We start from the raw sequence: 21,648 nt of genomic DNA, 5'->3' as shown, positions 1-21,648 counted from the left end.
AAACAGTCATAAATCATCAGTAGCAACAAACATTTATTGAGTGTTTATTCGGTTAGGACATTTTTCTTGGCACTAGGGACACAGAGAAATAGTAGTCCTGCTCTTGAGGAGCTCAAAGTCTGGTTACGGAGATAGACAAGACATGTAAACAAAATGATTAATACAATTAATTAAAGGTAGCAGAGGCTGAATGATACAGAACAATATGGGATCTATCTATCTATCTGGAGGTAGTTATTAAACATTCATCAGCATGCACACACACATACACACACACATATGTACATATACACAGACACTCATGACAAATTCTAAAGTTTAATTGGCATTAATACTATTTTCCTCCATCACTTCCTTAAGTCTAGAAAATCAACAGAATAGTCAATAAAGCCCTGATTTGTTACATTTTCCAATTTCCAAAACATATCCAAACAGAAAATTTAACAATTGGCCCACCAGAGTTGACTCCATTGCACCTTTGGATGGGATCTCTGAATGCATGCTATGTACAGACTAAGAGAATCATGAAAGAACTAAAGGATTAGTACTGGGGGCTTTAGTTTAGTATGATGACATCTGACCCTTAAGGTACTCTAGTCAAAACCCATGTGCAAAATGTTATGTGAATCCTCTAGTTGTGAGCTGGTATCAGTTTTACTATTCCTCTTGAGTGCCCACTCACTAACAGATGATGTGTATACCCGGGGGGAAAAAACAGGAAACTGTATCTGTGAAGAGTTGGGTGTTTTTTGCACAAGGTTCAGTGACTGCGCTGATTTGAAAAGCAAACATTTATTTACTTATTTATTTATAGAATTAGTAGCTCAGAGGGGAAAGTACTAGAGGTACAGAGACTGATTAGGAGACTCACAGTCCAAGTAAGAGGTGATTTAGGCTTATTAGGATGGTGAAATAGGAATAGAAAAGAGAGGGGGGTGCCTCAGAAGAACACCAGCCAGCCTAAGGTGTTAAGCTGCAATGAGGTATTTTTGATGCTTCACTGTCTCCTTTAAACAGAGGAGCCAAGAAATATTATCTTTATACTGTGCCACACTTTGTACAAGGACAGTGGTAAATGGAAATGGTCATATAGCTGTACGTAGACAGTATAAAATTTTACTACATTAAACTTTCCCAGTCTGCAGTCCAGTCTGCAGATCTATAGACTGACAACTTTGATACCTAATACACATTGAAATGGGTTATTCCAAAAAGGGGTGTATGTATAGACAATTTTCTCAGAACTTCCTGAAAGTCTTAAAAAGTTTTGATTTAATGTTCTCTGTTTCATCTTAGCCTTCATCCACAAGAAAACTCTCCTATCTAGACACTGACATTACAATTTACTAAGACCTTATGTTACAGTACAATCAAAACAGTTTAATTAAAATCCATGAATATTCTATAAATAATTAATTGAAGTTATCAAGGGACAGATAGGTGACATAATGAATAAGGCACTGGGACTGGACTCAGGAAGACACTTTCTAGTTATATAACCCTGGTCAAGACATTTAACCTCTATCTCAGTTTCCTCATCTGTAAAACGGGGATAATAATAGCCTACGTCACAGAAGTGGTAAGGATCAAATAAGATGACATTTATAAAGCACCTAGCATAATGCATGGCACATAGTAGGTGCTATATAAATGTAAGTGATGATGATGATGATGCTGGTGAAAACACCAAAAAATATAAAGCACAAAACTCAGCAAACTCAGGGATTATCTCAAAGCAAGATCTTTACACATACCTAACTCCGGTCCCAGGTAACTGGGATTATGAGCCCTTTGTGTAACCCAGAACTTTCCAATTACAAAGCACTGTGAAATAGAAGAGAGACCAAAGCTGTGGGTAAGACTTGGAAGAGATGAACACAAAAGCATTACGTCTGTCTTTTGTCTCTATACCTTTGTGTGGGCTGCTCCCCACACCTAAAATGTACTCCCTCTTCACCATCTCTTAGAATCCCTAGTTTTATGGGAAGTGCCACGTAGTCATTTCCTACATGAGGCTTTTCCTAACCTACCCTCCTCCAGTAGCAAGGATTTTTCCTACAATATTATTTGTATGTACTTATATACATATATGTTTTCCCCCCCAATAAAATGCAAGCCCACTGATGGCAGAGACTTTAAAAAAAATTGTCTCTCTATTCTCAATGCCTAGCATAATGCCTTGTACATAGTAAGTGCTTAATAAAAGTTCACTGATTTAATGTCCCTTCATGTGTGGATTACAATGCTGTTCCCCTTACAGATTGCTGAGAAAATTCAAGAATGATGTCAGGTCACTTTGTAGGCTACTGAGAAAGAAAAAGAGATATGGAATTCTAATGTCAGAGATGGATGTTATCTCAAATTTAGTGCCCTGCTCAGCCACAGGAATAACATTCATGCTTGGACAAGGATGCTACCTCAGGTATTTGCTCTGCAGAGGGAGCAGCAAATCTCCCTTCATTATTGGTGAACAATTGTTAGCATGAGGAGGGGCTATAGAAGAGAAGCCTATAATCACTATCTCTTCTTTCTCTTCCTCTTCTCAGTGTTCATCTAGAAACTGCTGCTGCCACATGCTTATCTAATCAGAACCCACTCTGGCCCTTTATCGGTTGAAAGTCCCCTTACAAAGAATGCTTTTTGTACCAATTCTGCTTGTGAAACATGCATCTGATTCGTACATCTGACATTGGCACCATCATTTTCTTAATATACCTTAGGTGAAGTCCTTAGCAAGCTGTCTTGTCATTGGAATCACAGATGGCTAAGACCTGTGATCCACGTGCCTTGAGTAGACTATCCTATGGAAAGTCCCCTGCCTATTGTGGCTCTGAATTGCGTCTGTCTTAAGATAACGCACCTACATTCCTGACCAATGATTATTATCCAAGATGCATTTGTCAATGAGAAGACTCAACCAAGGAATCTTAAACAAAACAATAAACTTTATCTTAAATATAATCATTCCAGTTAGTGTGAGCCCTTCCAGTCAATAAATATAGAAAGAAGGGGTAAAATTTTTAAATATATTCTTAAATTGTATTTAAAAGATAAATTATTATGCAGATAGGCCCTCCATTAGAGATATCAAAGTTAGCAGTTAAAAACAATGACCAAACTTGTAACTGAGAAGATTTGAAAGTCATACAAATGAAAATTCTATCACCATCAATAGGAATGAACAAAGTATCTTGGAATAAGTTAATTTCTGTTTGTTTATTTATTTTTCCATTCCAGTATTGAGTAGATTGTGTGTCAAGAAAAGTTTGTAACTTCATAATAGAACATCTAGGGGAGTTTATGCAGAAGGAGCTGCATGTTCATCCCCTATGTAGAAGGTTCACATTTCCAGGCCCATCTGCTTTCATGTATACATAGGAAATGACTTTCTCAATTTGGGCAAAACTTACTCACTTTGGGCCTGTTCCCCTATACTCTCATTAAAATGCAAACTCCTTTCAAGTTGGAATTGTTCCTTTCTTTGTTTGTGTATCCCCAGCATCTAACACCATATCCAAACAGCAGTGAATGCTTAATAAATATTTATCAATTGATTGATTGATTACTAATCTCTTCTGATTGCCTTTGTGAACTTGAAGTAGCTCAATTCAATTAATCAAATATTTATTAAGTATTTACTCAGTACATGAGAGTGCCAGGGACTGACAATAAAAAAAAAAAGGAAAGAAAAGAATATAATAGAAAACCACAGATCTGCTTTCAGAGAACATGCATCATACTAAAGCAAACTTAAAGCTTTAAATTAGGATTAATTTTGAGCCTGAGCTCCTGGTGACACACAGCATTGGTGATGTTAGTCAGGAATGGATGAAACGGCAGTTGGTTGCTATTACTCATGGAAGCCAGGCATATATGACTGGGAGCACCAGTCAGTATTCACAGCTTCCCCAGTACTGGTTAGTATGAACAGTTTGCTCAGAGGTCCAAGTCTGCTTTGTTTTACTCCAAGTTAGTTTTTATTTTATTTTTAATTTGTGGAATAAAACAAGCATTTATAACATAGTATAATTTGAAAAAAAAAAAGATGATTGAACATGAAACTGCTAATCTACTATGTACAACTTGCTATTCCTTTTAAATACACAACGAAGTTATCATGTAAATTTATTTTTTTCTTAGAAAACAACAAAATTAAAAGGTAATTTTGACAGTCCCTTGCATTTGGTAGGCACTTAAATAAATGTTTATTTGATAGTACCTGGAAAAGTTCCTCCAGCACTATAGCTTCTTACATCAAATGATTGGATATTTGTTTGGAACTTGTCTATACTACTAGTTTTTGTTTTAGTTGTTTTATCATATAAATGATTCAACACACGGGCCATTCTTTCTACTTGACAAATAGAGAAAGATTATGTTTCTAAAAACCTCAGGATTAGACAATAGTTTATTAGATAATTCAGATAATCCTAAAACTGTAGAGGCAATATGTGGCCAATCTGATTTCCCTTCCAGACCCAATCAGTCATTAAGATAGCAAAAAGACATAAAAAATCCATTTGACTGAAAAACGATCAGTTCTGCAGCCACATATAGATAACATCTGAAAATGGGAAGAATAAATAGTTTGCTCAAGGCCACAGAGATAGTATGAACAGCACTAGTGATGCCAGTAATTTCTCAGTGTTAGTGCAAGTATCTGTCCCTGCCGTATTCCTCCTTGTTACACTTTATGAATCATGAAGGAGTTTCTTCTGATAGAATCAATCAATAATAAACATGTATTTGTTAAGAGCTTATTATGTGTTAAGTGCTATAATATATACTGAGGTGCAAAGAAATTAAAAAAAACACAATTCCTTTTCTCAAGGATCTCACTTTCTGATCGGGGAGACAACATGCTTACAACTAGGCAAATATGAAATATAAATAGATGATAGAGATATATTTATATCTTTCTATACGAAGACTATGTATACATATAGATGATATGTAAATGTATAAATTTATGTTTCTATGTGTGTTTTATATAAATTATATATGTGTGTATATATGTGTATTACGCGTATATAAATGCATGCACATGCACATGCACATACAATGTGTATAGTATAAAAGGGACATAATCCTAAAGGAAAGGCATTAGCAATGGGAAAAACAGAGAAAGGGCATGGAATCAAGAGATGGGGTGTCATATGTAAGGAATAAGAAGAAGACCAGCATTGATAAATAGTAGAGTAAGAAAAATATTGGAAGGGACCAGATCTGACTTTAAAAGCTGGACAGAGGATAGGAATTTATACTTGGTCCTGGAGGTAACAGAAAGTCAATGGAATTTATTGTACAGGAGAGACATGGTAAGATTTGCACAATAACATCTGAGTGGTTCATATGGTTTTTCCAGTAGCAATGTGTGTCTGTGAGAGTTGGACTCTCACATATAAGGAAAGCTGAGTGCTACAGAATCAACACTTTCAAATTGTGGTGCTAGAGAAGACTTTTGAGAGTCCCTTGGGTGACAACGAGGTCAAATCAGTCAATAGTTAAAGAAATTGATCCAGGATACTCACTGGAAGGTCAAATAATGAAGCTGAAGCTTAAATATTTTAGCCACATAATGAGAAGATGGGACTCATTTGAAAAGACCCTGATGTTGGAAAGATTGAAGACTGAGAGAAAAAGGAAACGGGGACAGCAGAGAATTAGATGGATAAATAGTATCATGGAAACAAGGAACAAGAACTTGCACAGACTTTGAGAGACAGTTGAGGATAAAAGAGCCTGACATGCCATGATCCATGGGGTCACAAAGAGTTGGACATGGCTGAATGACTGTACAACAACAAATCTGAGTGGAGGATTCACTGGAATGTAGACAAACTATCAGAAAGCTACTTCAATAGTTCAGGTGTGAGGTGATGATAGCCTGCGCCAACAATTCTACTGTTTCTGCTTCTCTTGGCAGCTCTACGTCAGAGCAACAAGATTAACTTCTTCCATGTTTTTCTTCTCTTCTACCCAGGCCACCTCAATTGACTGTCTTTCATACTCCCTTCCCTTCCCGCCCCTCACAGTTTTTGGTCCAAATATCACTTCTGGGATCTCAGGAAAATTATTGAACCTCCTTAGGTTTCCTAATCTGTAAAATAAGAGGGTTGGATTAGATGGCCTCCAAGGTCTCTTCTAACTCTAACTCTATGACATTAAAAAAAAAAATGTGTCTCCCTAATAGTTCTGTATTATAGGAGTCAGATCTTCCAACCTTGCATGATGATGTCAAAGGCTTCCCTCTTGGAGTTTATAATGAAAGTTTTAGGTTTAATTTGAAGATTAAAGAGACATATTGACCAGGAACCAAACAAGGACAGATGTGCTATTGAATCCAGAGTACAACAAAACCTTGATTGAATGTTACCATAGAGTTCAAAGCCCTCAAAAATCCATCCTTTAAGGCAATGGAAATAAACAGTCAGTCAAAGATGGTGCATCCTAGTTATATCTGTGGTATCAAAACCACAATGATCCTCTAATGATGACAGTAACCTAAAAGTTCACCAGGTACAAATGTTTTCTTCTACAGCCAATGCAAGTGAGATAGAGGGTGGATTGAAGTTTACTTGAGGTTGGAGAAGAGGCAGTATGGTACAGAAGAAAGATACCAGTTTTGTTCTACTGTTTGCTGTGTAACAGCATGATCATAATGGCCTGGAAAAGTCACATTGCTTCTCTATCCTTCATTTTACTCATGATAAAATTTATACATTGGGCTAGATAGCTAAATTTTCTGAGCCTTTGCTTTCCCATCTGTAAAATGAGACTCCATTACTCAAGGAAATTATAGGGAAAATTTAATACATTCATAATATTATATTGCTTTAAATTAATGGTGATGATGATTCTGATGATGCTTTAATCTGTCATTAGCGTGGGTCAAAGTAGGCTTAATGTAAGGGGAAGGTCCTAAAAATTGGACCTGTCTTTAAATGGAATGGCTTACTTGTACTGATGATGGATTTTCCGTCATCGGAAGTCTTCAAACAGTGGCCAGATAATCACCTACTAGATGTGTTATAGTGCAGAATTCCTTTCATATATGATTTGGACTACATGGCTGCTGTGGTCCCTTTCAACTCTCAAACTGTGATACTATGATAAAGTGCCAGAGGTAGGAAGAGTTGGGTTCAAGTGACATTTCAGACATAAAGACTGTGGCAATTTACTTGAACTCTAAGTGTTCCCACACAACTCTATAAGGCAGTAAGTTGCAGAGTAGGTGCTAATTTGCATTTGTAAACATAATTTTCTTGTCAGGAATTCATGATACCAATAAACTCCAAGTCTGGTCTCCCTGCCCCCTCAAAATTCTATGACTATTTGACATTGAAATAAAATTATATTTTTAATGTTGTCAAAAGACAATGAAAAATAAGACTTCATTGAGGGCCTAAACACAACTGAAGAAATATGTGTCAGCTTTTAAGACATAATTTCATTTAGCTTCAAAATAAGTATGTGATGCTATCCAGGAAATCATACACCTTTAAGATTGTTCACTTTAATAAGATATTGAAAAAAAATTAAATCATGCTTTTATTAAAGAATCAGTCAAGGATCCATTCGGCAACTTATTAAGCAGTAACTTTGTGTCAAGCACTGTTCCAGGATATGTTATAACCTGTATCCCCAAATGACTCCACCTATAACACAACCCAGTTATTTATTTAAAAAAATGGTTTTGTTTCATCAAGGAAAGGTCATCTATGTGCCCTTCTACTGTTGTCTTCTTATGAAGGTAGGGAAGTGCATCATATAATCACAGACTTTGTCTCAGAGTAAAGAAGTACCTTAGAGTTTTTCTCCATCAAGCCACAAATCTATGGATGAATCCTTTCTGCAAACACCATCTTTTGCAAGTATTCCCATGACCTCTGCTCAAATATTTGTAGAGCTACAGAGTTTATGGTATTATGAAACTGTTCCATTTTTGTAGTTGGTGATTCCTATAAAAAAGTTTTGAAACAAAATGAGTAGAAGCTTAAATATTTACCTTCAGTTAACCAGAAAATCAAAATTGTTATCCAAAATACCTCATTCCGCACATTACAATGGTATTATATTACCATAGTCAAGTTCAGCCTTCCTGTTCAGTTCCTTCACCACTTTTCTGAGGAAGCCCAAAACAGCTGTGTTTACTCCAGGAGAAGGAGAATTAGCTAGTTTGCTTTTTATTATTTTTTTAAAATTCACTAAGGTACGGTTTCCACCAAAAGAGTAAAAACAATTCTGGTAGAAAATACTTTTAGCAAAATAAAGTATCTGATCGAAGGGAAAACATTGAAGGGGAAAATAATTTGAATAACAAATGATTTGGAGCTATATTAAAAACGCTATCTACGATGTGAGGAGCAATAAGAAATGAGGACAGCTTGTGCTTGCACCAGGGAACTCACCCTTTACATAAGAGGGAGGATTGTGTCAGAATAATTGTGGCTATCTGAGAAATGTTACTGATTGTATCAATTTGAAGACATTGTGTTCTTTTATTTGTATGATAAGAACCTTACGTACAATAATTTAATAAAATATAGCAGAAGCAGATTATATTTTGAATAAGATGATTCAGGAGAATAGAGGATGATGGATGGACCAAGATCTCAGAAGAGACTGTAGAGCACCATGTGGGATGCAGGGGGAGGGTCTGGATTTGGCAAAAGTAGACCCACTACTTGTTCTGAGATCAGGGAAAAAGAGATGGTAAATGAGGAGGTGGTGGAATAATGAGGTAAAAAAGAAAGAAGTTGAGGAAACTTGCTTCAGATGATCAGTGTCAGAAGTTAGAGGAGAGGTTATGTGCTGAGCATGAGAAAGCTAAGAAGTAAGGTTTGGGCTTGAGGAAGGTGGATCATTTTTGGAACATTCACTCAGGGAGCTGTAAACATCATATGGATACTTGTATGGCACAAGACCTGTTACTTTATAGTGCTTTTCTCTAGGTACTGCTCTCCAGAGCCATAATTAGCAATTTTGGTACCCAGGGCATGATTCAGGAAATGTACCCTGCAAAAGCAGCATAAAATCTGGCCTCAAATCAATTTTATACAGGCAAATTTCTGTGAGGCTATTTGGTTGTTGTTTTTGTTTCGTTTCCGTTAGGGAGAGAGGCCCTAGGACACCATCCCATAGGGAGGAGACCTAAATTGCAGAACATTAGATACCCCAATGCTGTTTATAAAGAAGTTACCGAGGTTGGGAGTAGGACTGAGATTGCCTAGGGAAGAGTCCAAGGAGGTGTTGGAGGAAGTAGCAAGAAATGGGGGGGAGGGGGCGGGGAATTAAGCTAGCCACAGGAGAAAAAAGCCAGAAAGTGAGCCAATTTATAGCTCCCTATTTTAACTAATTATTTTTATGAAGTAAGTGCTAAGTTCAATTGTTTCTACATTCTTACAGAATATAAACACTGTCATGGTGATCTGAATTTCAGTGCCTTGGAGCAAAACCCTACACATTCTGCCCTAGTTGTGTCTCTGGTGTTCCCATTGTTTTCAAATTCAGCTCTGCATTCTGATCACTCTTTCTAATGCATGGTTTATTCCAGTCATTCAAAAAACCATGTTGACTATAGGATGAAGTCTGAGTTACTTATTCTGCAATTTAAAGCCCTCCTCTTTCTGACTCTAGTCTTCCTTTACAGTATCCCACTCTACCCCCTCCTGTACCACCCTACACTAGATCCAAACACAGAACCATAGAATTTTAAACTAATAAGAAATCTCACTGACCATCTGGTACAAATCATACTTGGAAAAAAAAAAAGAAGCCTGGCTATAATATGCTCAACAAGCAGTCTGCAGCCTTTGTCTAATAGCCTGCAGTGAAGGAGATCCCACTGCTACCTCATTACCCCACTTTCCCTTTCCCTGGATATATCATTCACTTAGTTTGTCTGAAATGCCCTTCCCCTGTTAGCTGAAATAATGCCCATCCTTGCACGCTTCTAGCTCCCATGCTACTTCTGACATTATGCCTTTGCGGATCCCTTGTCACTTTGCTCCTCTCTTATGCACCTTTGCATTCTGCTTTACTTTATCATTATTTGGGTTATATATTGTAACTGATTACTAAACCTATTGAAGATGAGGGTCAGTTAGGTGATGCAGTAGATGTAGCGCTTGGCCTGGATTCAAGAAGACTTGAGTTCAAATCTAGCCTCAGATACTTAACTTGCTGTGTGACCCTGGACAACTCACTTAACTACTGTCTGCCTTAGTTTCCTCAACTGTAAAATAAGGATAATATTAATACCTAGCACTCAGGGATTTGAGGATCAAATAAGATATCTGTGAAGTGTTTTGCAAACTTTAAAGCTCTTTATGAATCCTTGGTATTGTAAGGAATATGAAGTATTTATCTTAGTATCCTATAATAACTAGTATGGTAATTTAGAATTAATAAGTATGGGGTATATGTTTTTGAACATATTAATTCTGAAAGGCATGAAGCAAAATGAAATGCTTAGATGTGTGACCATGAAACAGAGAAGAGAAACCTCATTAATGAATTATAATACTTAAGTGAAAAAATGAATTTTTTGAATATTATATATATACTACATATACACATACATATATTAAATATATATTGAATATATATACATACAGATACACACATGTATATATGTATGTGTGTATGTACATATTATATCTACACATATATAGTATTTCTTTATAGGTATCATGTTGGTTCCTCCAATAGATGTAACTTCCTTGAGGGCAACAATGGCTTCTTTTCTATGATTGTATCCACATTACCTAACTTTACACCTGGCCCATAGCAGTTGCCTAATAAATACTTGTTGGTTAAATCATTGGCTTTGCACAATACCCCATAAGTCAGTCTCTGTCTCAGCCACTCTGAAGAGTCAACCACAGCTAAAACAAATACTTTTGTCTTTTTTTCTTTAGACTCTGGAAAACCCTAAGTATGAACTGATCATTGAAGCTCAGGACATGGCTGGTTTGGACGTTGGCTTAACTGGCACAGCTACAGCTACTATCCTGATTGATGACAAAAATGATCACTCCCCCAAATTCACCAAGAAGGAGGTAAGCACCTAAAGATTCTTGTTGCCATTGGAGTAGCTGTGATGGTACCCAGACACTAACATTCATTCATAAAATCTCAGAGTGGAAAGGGATGTTTAAGAACATCTTGTCTAACCACCTACGTGCATATGTTATAAGAAGCTGCATGTGGTTGGAGAGTGCTTATAGAAATGCATGAAATTCAATAGGAAACTAAGTATTTCCTGAATGTGTCATTAATTTGAAAATAGTTTAATGTAAAAGTGACACTTTCCTCATCTTATTTGAGTCATTTGTCACTATTATATGGTATTTAGCTAGCACCAAAATTGTAAGCATGGTGCAGTAGAATGAATACTACACTTGTAGTCAGAAGATCTGATTTTGGATCCTACCTCTGAGGCTTACTGCGTATTTGACTTTGGTCTAATCATTTCCCCTCTTGGTCCTCAGTTTCCTATTCTTTAAAATGAGGGGATGGAACTAGATGATGTTTAAGGTTCTTTTCAGCTTTAAATCTCTGATCCTGGGATGCTATGGCAAGTGATTTCATCAGTGAGTCTACTCCATCCACCAATGGATCTCAACTCCTCTGGACCCAAGTAAATGACTCAATGAGTTTCTGAAGCTAAATAAGGGATCCTCTGGTGCAAGAAAATCAGTGAGCCTTTTTGTGCTTAGTCTAGCCTTCAGAAAACAGGCACATACAATGGGCTTTGTACTTGCTACCTTTACAGCTTGGTAGGAATCACCTGCCAGAGTTTCTATTTTGTTGGCATAGCCTTAGGGAAGCCAGCACCACAACATCCGTGCTATGCTGAATGTCCTGAGGAAGACTTCAGTGCACCTTCTATTGCTTAATAACTATTTTCCTCCCTAGTAAATACAGACTGAAATGCTAGACTGAGAAGTAGCACAATTGAAAGCAGATTTTTTTTTTGGCAATAACATGGTAGTGTGGGAGCTGATAAAGAAAAACAAAGTAAGCTTTTTGAAGGAGAGCTGTTTTCTATCCTACGTCCCTGTGCATTGATAATTATGCACTATTGTTATGATTCACCATTTATTACAACCAAACAATCAGTGTAGAAAGCCTGGCCAAGAGCAGAGTATTCACACCTTCAATTAATCACGGAGGTTCAATCATGTTCTCCTAAGAGAACATGGGAAGAAAATGTGCTAAGAATAGGGATTTTTTAAAATTGTTTCTTCTTCACCTTGCCCTAAGGAGTATGGAGTAGTATATAAACTAATAGATTTGCAGAAAGTCATATTTCCTGATAAGAAATTTGCCTAGGAATGTGCACTGGTAAAACCTGCTTTCCTAAATAAGTGAAGTGATTAACCCAAGGGCAGAAGTAAGGGGGCACTGAATGGCCCCGAATATGGCAGGCACTAGGTTATGACTGAGCTGAGATCCTATAATTTACTCAAGCTTAAATTAGAGTCTGATGAATCTGGTTCTAGACTAAATTCCCAGGCTAAATGTAGATTATTTCCTGTAATACACTTTACACACTACTCAAACCAGAATTGGCCAGTTTGAAAATTGGCCAGGGTGAAATTCTATCCCCTGCCTCCATGACCTTGCCCATATGGAGGACTCCAAGACTAGGAATATTTCCTTCTGACTCTTCAAAGAATCACTGAAATTCCAAATTTGAGAATTAGAAGGGTACTCAGTGACCATCCAGTCCAACCTATGTGAAAGGAATCACCAATATAACATACAAGATAAGTGGTCATATAGACTTTTCTTAAAGACCCCCAATGAAGGGAAACCCACTACCTTTCCAAGCAGTTCATAGCACTTTTGGATATCTCTAATTGTTAGGAAATGATTCCTGATGTCTGTCTCTTTTGCTGTATCTTCATCCAAGTCATTTTCACTAACCATGGTTGTCCTCTAAGGTCCTGTCCTGGGCCCTCTTCTTTTCTCCCCTTATAGCATTTCACTTGGTGATTTCATTAGTCCAGTGATTTTAGTGATCTAATCTCTAAGCAGATGACTCTCAGATATATTTGTCCAGCCATTACCTCTCTGATGAACTGTAGTCTCACATGTCAAATTGCCTACTGAATATTTTGAACTGGATATCTAATAGACATCTTAAATCTAACTTGTCTAGAACTGAACTCATCATCCTCCCTTTCCCACCCCTCCCCAGCCTCACAAACTTGCCCTCTTCCAGATTTCCCTATTATTGTTGAGGATACCTTCATCCTCCCAGTAATCCAGGCTCACAGCCTGCATGTCCTCCTTGACTCCTTACTCTTTCCCCACATCCAATTACTTGTTCAGTCCTGGTGGTAAGAGCAACAATAATGGAAACTATCATTTATAGTGCTTATAGGGATTGTGCTCCAGGTACTGTGCTAAGCACTTTATAAATATCACTTCATTTGATCCTCACAATAATCCTTGGAGATAGGCACTATTATTATCTTCATTTTACAGATGAAAAACTGAGCCAAAGAGAAGTTAAGTAACTCATTCAAGGCTACACATGCAACTCATAAATGTCTGAAGCCAGATTTGAACTCAGGCTTTTCCTAACTCCAGACCTTGTTCTCTATCTAATGTGCCATCTAGCTGCCCCATAATACCTATCTTATAGTCCCTCTTCTTTCTGACACCTGCATCTTCTCACATCTGGACTATTGTAATAGCCCACTGTTTGGTTTTCCTCCCTCAAGTCTCTTCTCACTCCAATCCTTGCTCTACTCAGTGCTCAAATTTATCTTCTTTTTTGTGTTATTTAAAAAGAAACATTTTCATTTCCAAATTCTCACCTTGCCTCTACCCCTCCCCCAGCCATTGAGAAAGCAAGAAATATGATACCCATTATACATATGAAGTCATGTAAAACATATTTTCACATTAGCTATATTGCAAATTTATCTTCTTAAAGCATTTCTGATAATGTCTCCTCCATTCAATAAATGCCAGTGACTCCCTTTTAACTCCAAGATCAAATATAAAATCTTGTTTGGCTTGTAAGGCCCTTTATAAACAGGTCCCTTTACACCTTTCCAGTGTTCTTGTACCTTATTCTGTTCCATATATTCTGTGATACAGTGGCATTTGCCTTCTCACTATTCTTCCCACACAATACTCCATCTTCCAATTTAATGTTTTCACTGGCTGTGGCCCATAACTGGGACTCTGTCCCTCCCCATTTCTACATTCCTGACTTTCTTCAAGGCTCAGTTAAAATTCCACCTTCTGCAACAATCCCTTCCCCATCCTCCTCAATTTTAATGTTTTTCCTCAGAAATTGCCTGCAGTTTATCCTACATTCATCTCATTTTTAATGTTGTCTTCCTCTTTACACTGAATTTATTGAGAGAAGGCCCTGATTTTTGCCTTTCTTTGTGTCTCCATGGCTTAGCACAATGAATTGTATGCAGTAGGCAATTATTAAATGCTGATTGACTGACTGACTCACCCTCTCAGAACCCATAGTGGCTATTAAAGGTTCACATAGCTTAGATATCATAAAAGTCACCAACTTTATTCCTCCTGGTCAGATAGAGGACCACTAAGCCTTACCATCTGCACTGGTACCACATCCTAAGGTTTAATCATCTACCCTGCCTCTAAGCTTTCTAGAAACCACAAACTTTCATCTAATGACACTTGAGTATTGCTACCCATACTTACATTGATCCTTTAGGAATCTGGAGTCTTTCCATCTACCTTGAAGCTGATTTTTTTTTCTTGTATCATCTTCCTTAGGTAGAATATGAGATTCCTGAGTGATGGGACGTTCTGACTTTTCTATTTGTACCCCTAGAGCTTAACACAGTGCTTGGCACAAAGAAAGTGGTTAATAATTTTTTTCTATTTGCTCACTCATTGATGAACCCTCAGTTCCTGTGGGTTTAATTGCCTTCTTTATGCAGATTATTCCCAGATCTACATATTTAATTCTAGGCTCTTTTCTGAAACCCATTCTCACTTCACCAAGTGTCTTTTAGACATCTTGAACTTCATGTTCTGCAGACACCTCAAACAGAACGAGTCTAAAACTGAGCTAATGAATTGTCATTCCTTCCAAACATCTCTCTAACTCTCTAGTGCTCAGCCATCATCCCAGTCACCCCAGCTTGAAACCTCAGTGTCATTCTCCACTCCTCATTCTCACTTGTCCTACGTAGCCAGTTTGTTACCAAACCTTGTTTCTGTCATCACAACATCTCTCCTACTCATCCCCTTCTCTACACTCAAGTTAGTTCAGGCTTTTTTCACTTCTCAACTAAACTATTGGAATAGGCTTTTGGCTGATCTCCCTGTTTCAAACCTTTCCCCGTTACAATCCATCTTCATTGACAGAAGGGATGACCCAGCTGCCAAAGTGATTTTCCTAAAGTGCAGGTCTCACCGTGTCATCTCCCAACTCAATAAACTCCAGTGGCTCCAAGATTGGATAAAAAGGCCTCTGGCATTTAAAACCGGGCTCCTACCTTTGAGGTTTCTTACATTTGCCTTTCTTGGGACATTCACTAACTTGAGAGTTTCTTTAAACTTAAATTTTCCTTTCAACTATGGCACCAAGAACTGAAGACAAAATGCTTGATGAGGCCTGAGAAAGGTAGTTTACAGTGGAACCATACTTTAAAAATATATATATTTTTTATTGATCTTTTGTTTTTTTGGTTTTTTTTACATCACCTAGATTTCTCCTTCTATCCCTTCCCTACTCTATCGTAAAGTAATACCTTACAACAAAGTTTTTTTAAAGAGGAAGAGAAAAAAAAAATCACTAAAATCAATCTATAATTCAAAGAAACCTGATGTGATGTGCACTGTTACATACTGATGGATCATAATGTGTGGAAGGAAGTAAGAGGAGGCTTTCCCCCCTAAATTCCTTCACTGGAGCCATTTTTGTTCTTTGCAATTTCCCAACATTCAGTTTGATTATTTGTGGAAGATCTTTCCATTCCAGTTGTTGGAACCATTGTGTGTATTGTTTTCCTGGTCCTGCATCATTTCCTGTAAGTCTTGCCATGCTTCGCTGTATTCACTGTTCTTGTTGTTTCTTAAAAGTGCTATAATATCCCATTGCATTCACATGTCACACTCTGTATATACATGTATCATATATCATACACTCTTAATAAATGTTGTTTTTCAGTCATTTCAGTCATGTCTAACACTTTGTGACCCCACTTGGGATTTTCTTGGCAAGGGTACTAGAATGATTTGCTATTTCTTTTGCTGATTCAGTTTACAGATAAGGAAACTGAGGCAAATAAAATTAAATGAGTTGCCCAAGAACTTAGGTCTTCCTCACCTTAGGCACTGTCTTTGTTGTTTGTTTGTTTTGGTGAGGACAATTGGGGTTAAGTAACTCGCTCAAAGTCACACAGCTAGTGAGTGTTATGTGTCTGAGGCAGGAATTGAACTCAGGTCCTCCTGAGTCTAGGCCCAGTGCTCTATCCACTGTGCCACCTAGCTGCCCCAGCACTGTGCCTTTCTTAATAAATACTTATTTGGTTAATCAGGGATTTAGTTAATGTTCATCTCTTGCATCTTCCTTCACAAAGCCTGGACAGAAGATTATTTTCTAAATAGAAGTTTGCGGAGGTCTTACCCTTGTTCCATCCAACCATACCCTCATTGGGACTACCCCTTCATATTTTTCTTATTCCAGTAGGGAACTCACCAATATCAGAAAATGGTACAGGTTTTTAGTATGATTGTGTCTTCGTGCAAAAACAGAATGCCTTAGATTTGAGAAAATTACTAGTATCTAGGTTGGGCAGCAAATAGAGTAGGTGGCCTTGAGTCAGGAAGACCTGAATTCAAATGTGACTGCAAACACTTACTAGCTGTGTGACCCTGGGCAAGTCATTTAACCTTTATCTGCCTCAGTTTCCTCATATGTAAGATAGAAATAATAATAATAACAATAATAATAATAATAATAATAATAATAATAATAATAATAATATCTGCTTCTCAGGGTTGTTTGAAGGATCGAATGAGGTAATAATTATAAAGCATCTAGCACAGTACCCGACACATAGTGTTATATAAAATTTAGCTATTACTATTATTAACAGTAAAAATTATATTTAATGACAATGATGATGATGACGACGATGATGATGATGATGATGATGATGATGATGATGATGATGATATTTCTCCTGGGCATGCTTTGAGATGAAGTTTATTGATGTTTGGGAGAGATATTTTTAGTGTCCCTTACCTGAACTGAACAAGGTATGTACTGAGGCAGTTCAGTTTTCCTCAGGGGGCTATCCTTGGGTCTCAGGGACCTTCTGCTTTTGGAATTGGGGGAGATGCTGGTTGCCTATGGTCTTTAGAGCTATCTAGAGGTTATGAGAGGAAAGAAGGCCACTGGTTTCTTTTATTTAGACTCTATACCATTCTCGAGTTGCCCCTTTATGCTAGTGCTTCCTACTCTGCGTTTGCTGCTCTTTGCTGATACTTCCAGTTCCTCATTTAAAATAAAAAAAAAAGTGGTGAAAGAAATAAAAGAAAATAAGATGACAAAAGAAATAAGATGAAATGCAGTTAAAAAAGTCAGAGAGATAAAAATAATAATTCAGGTAAGAAAAAAGTATATTAACAGCAGAACAATGCAAAGTATTCTGTATACTAAGGCAGAGAGTCTCAGCGCTGCCGGGGAGGACAGACAAGCTGGGCGTCAGAAGAGAAATTATTAAAAGGACTATTGTTAAAAACTAAGCACCCAATGGGAAGATCTGGTCAGATCATACTTTAAGCTTATGTACTCACTATCTGAGTGAGAAGAAAGAAATTTAAACTAGTTAAAAGGAGGTCCATATTTTCAACCAGGTAGTGTCATGTAAACCAGAAAGAAATCAGCCCCCTTGCTCCTGGCTCCCATTGCTGTGATCAAGCCATACCTTGGGCAATAGACAACAGCGAGTGACATCAAGGAGCCACCGTTATTCTCTTCACACTTAAGGAAGAATAGGCATATTATTTATTTCCATGCTTGGTGGTCATGTAAAGAGAATGCTGTCAGAAGAATTGTTAATCTAGACACTTCTGAGTGTTGAATTAAGTTGAAAACTTTTCCATCACTTTCTGCTTATACTAAATCATCACTGTATTTCATCAAGTGCAATCAAACCCTGATTTTTTTTTAATTGCTGCCTATAAAAGGCACAGGGGTAGATCTAATTAGCCTAATTTTCATGCTTGCCTCTCAGTGACAACAGTTAAAAGAAAGTCTCATTATTTAGGATCTTTGACCATAGAATCACTCAAAATACTATATCTGATGGCTTGGGTTAAGGTACTAACATATTTTACTTCCTTTTTTTTTTTGTTAGAACCCAGTTTTTATAACTTGCATTAATTCATTATTTATTCCCCCATCCAAAGGATGAGATTCCACTAAGGAATCAGTAACAGAAAACTTTTTATGAAAAGATGGACTCGAATACATATGTAAAACATTAAGTGATCAATTTAAAAACAGTACATATCAACTAATAAAACAATTCCAACTTCTAGTCATGTTCACATAAATAACCCCTCATTAAAGTGGATGCTTCCTTTAAGGCATTTACAAGACAGACCACAAGCCATGCTTCTTTTAACATTAACTAATTGTAAGAAAACTGAGACAGGTATGATATTAACTAAGTAACAGAATAATATCCTGGTTTCACAAGTCCTTGACCTAATTATCCCATATCATTATGAAGAATTAAAAGACCCTAACTTATACAGGAATATATACTAGAAACAGATGTCAAGACTGAATACTTAATTAGTTAGTTGTTTGGGCTAAAATTCTAGACCAAATAGACTTGCATCTTAGTATAATAACCTAAGATGTTCCAACATCAATCTATCATTTCATAGATTTAATGTTGTTTTTACAAAACTTTTTGATTATAGAAATTTGCCATAAAGAACAGGGACATAACTATAGTAAAGGAACATTGTTCCCTAAATTCATGTCAGTTCTAGGCAAAAGTGATGCAGATGAGCAATTGCATTGAGCCAGGCTTAAAGTCTGCCAGGTGGGTTATTCATATTGGGGAAACTGAGTCAGGAGAACCCTACTTCAGCTCATGCAGAAGTCATTCTCCCAACTTTTCCCATGACAACACCCTCTGCAGTTCACAGCCCTCACAGGGGGGTGGGCATCATAGATCAGTGGCTTGATAGCATTCCTTGATAATCATCCCTGGAGTCAGACTCAGAACAACAGTCAGTTCACAGTCCCATAAGGTCTTGAATAGCAAGTTCCAATAATCAGAGTTTCAGATATGTGACTATAATCTCACATTGGTTGGGAACATCTTTAAGGTGAGCCTTAAGTAGTTTGCATACATTCCTACACATGTACTAGTTCCTGATTAAATAACAAAATGAGTAAAATCAAATTTCCCATTAAGATCATAAGTTATCACTCTAACAGATTTATCTCTCTTGTTTCTCAAGCTTATTTGGCCTTCTCTAACCATACTTAATCTGAAAGAATAAGACACTTCAGGAACTGAATCTTATACGTATGATAAGTTAAAACACTAATTTTAACTCTTATTTAGGCTATGGAATGAATTCAGATCTAAACAGAAAGACCTTTCACATTTACAACTCATTTTTTTGGTTTTTGTTATCTATCTATCTATTTATCTATCTATCTATCTATCTATCTATCTATCTATCCATACATATAATTTTTTCCCTCCAACTACCCTAATACTGACAAAGGTCTCATGAGTTATAAATATCATCTTTCCATGCAGGAATGTAAACAGTTCAATCTTAATAAGTCTCTTATGATTTCTCTTTCCTGTTTACCTCTTCATGTTTCACTTGAGTCTTGTATTTGAAAATCAAATTTTCTATTCCACTCTGCTCTTTTCATCAACAATGCTTGAAAGTCCTCTATTTCACTGAATGACCATTTTTTCCCCTGAAGGATTATACTCAGTTTTGCTGGGTAGGTGATTCTTGGTTGTAATCCTATCTCCTTTGCCCTCCAGAATATTATATTCCATGCCCTCCAGTCCTTTAATGTAGAAGCTGCTAAATCTTGTGTTATCCTGATTGTGTTTCCACAATACTTGAATTGTTTCTTTCTGGCAGCTTGTAATATTTTCTCCTTGACCTGGGAACTCTGGAATTTGGCTACAATATTCCTAGGAGTTTTCCTTTGGGGATCTCTTTCAGGAGAGATGTGGATTCTTTCAATTTCTATTTTGCCTCTGGTTTACTATATCAGGGCAGTTTTCCTTGATAATTTCTTGAAAGATGATGTCTAGGCTCTTTTTTTGATCATGGCTTTCAGATAGTCCAATAATTTTTAAATTCTCTCTCCTGGATCTATTTTCCAGGTCAGTTGTTTTTCCAATGAGATATTTCACATTGTCTCTTTTTTCATTCTTTTGGATTTGTTTTACAGTGTCTTGATTTCTCATAAAGTCACTATCTTCCAATTGCTCTATTCTAATTTTTAAGGAAGTATTTTCTTCAGTAATCTTTTGGACTTCCTTTTCCATTTGGCCAATTTTTCTTTTTAGGGCTTTCTTCTCCTCATTGGCTTTTTGGACTTCTTTTGCCATTTGGGTTAGGCTGTTTTTTAAGGTGTTATTTTCTTCAGCAATTTTTTGAGTCTCCCTTAGCAAGCTGTTGACTTGTTTTTCATGATTTTCTTGCATCACTCTCATTTCTCTTCCCAGTTTTTCCTCCACTTCTCTTACTTGCTTCTCAGAATCCCTTTTGAGCTCTTCCAAGGCCTGGGACTGATTCATATTTTTCTTGGAGGCTTTGGATGTAGGAGCTTTGACTTTGTTGTCTTCTTCTGGTTGTATATTTTGATCTTCTTTTTCACCAAAGTAAGATAATATAGTCTGACTCTTTTTGTGCTGCTTGCTCATGATCCCGGCCAATTACTTGAGTTTTAAACTCTTTGTTAAGGTAAGAGTCTGCTTCCACTGTGAAGAATGTACTGTCCCAAGCTTCAGGGGTTTGTACAGCTGTTTTCAGAGATAGTTGTAGGGACCTATACATTTTCAGTTCTTCCAAGGTGGCATGATGAGGGGTGAGGTGTTTACTCCTTTCCTATCCTGTGCTCTGGTCTATTAGTGACCACATGTACTCCTTTCTGTCCTGGAACTGTGAGGAGAATGTTATCCTCCCAACCACTACAAGTTCCACCATGCCAGTGCTCCTCCTCACACCAGGACTGCCGCTCAGAACTGTGACCAAGATCCAACCACGGGCAAAGCAAGAGATTCCTGCCTCAGCACTGGCAAAGAGACTGATCCCTGCAAACCCTCTCTGATCAGCCACTGGATTCCCCCTCACTGTGTGGGCTGTAAGCTCAGGAAGCAGCTGCCCCCCCCCCCCAGGAGTTGCACTCTCTGGGAACTGAATCTGAGACCCTGAGCTCCTCTCTCAGCACTGCAGAAACAGACTTTTCCCACTGACCTTCTAAGTTGTCTTTGTTTCCTGGGTTAAGAAGTCTGGAAGATGTCACAGCTACTTGCGATTCAGTCCTCTGAGGCCTGTTCCAGGTTCACTGAGGCCTGCACACCCATGCTGCACTGTGCTCCGCTCCCAAGCCCGGAGCGATATACC

General features: G+C 37.4%; 1 protein-coding gene across 1 annotated transcript in view; it reads left to right on the top strand.

The window, feature by feature from the left end:
* CDH13 (cadherin 13) overlaps window positions 1-21,648 on the top strand; it is a 1,264,852-nt gene that overhangs the window by 1,078,651 nt on the left and 164,553 nt on the right. Inside the window, exon 8 of the mRNA XM_020992657.2 lies at window positions 10,923-11,063. Coding sequence (XP_020848316.1) covers window positions 10,923-11,063 — 141 coding nt within the window. The remainder of the gene's footprint in view (window positions 1-10,922; window positions 11,064-21,648) is intronic.

This window comes from Phascolarctos cinereus, unplaced genomic scaffold (assembly GCF_003287225.1).
Source record: "Phascolarctos cinereus isolate Bilbo 61053 unplaced genomic scaffold, phaCin_HiC Scaffold_2;HRSCAF=192, whole genome shotgun sequence".
Lineage (NCBI taxonomy): Eukaryota > Metazoa > Chordata > Mammalia > Diprotodontia > Phascolarctidae > Phascolarctos > Phascolarctos cinereus.
This window is presented reverse-complemented; position numbering and strand designations above follow the sequence as displayed.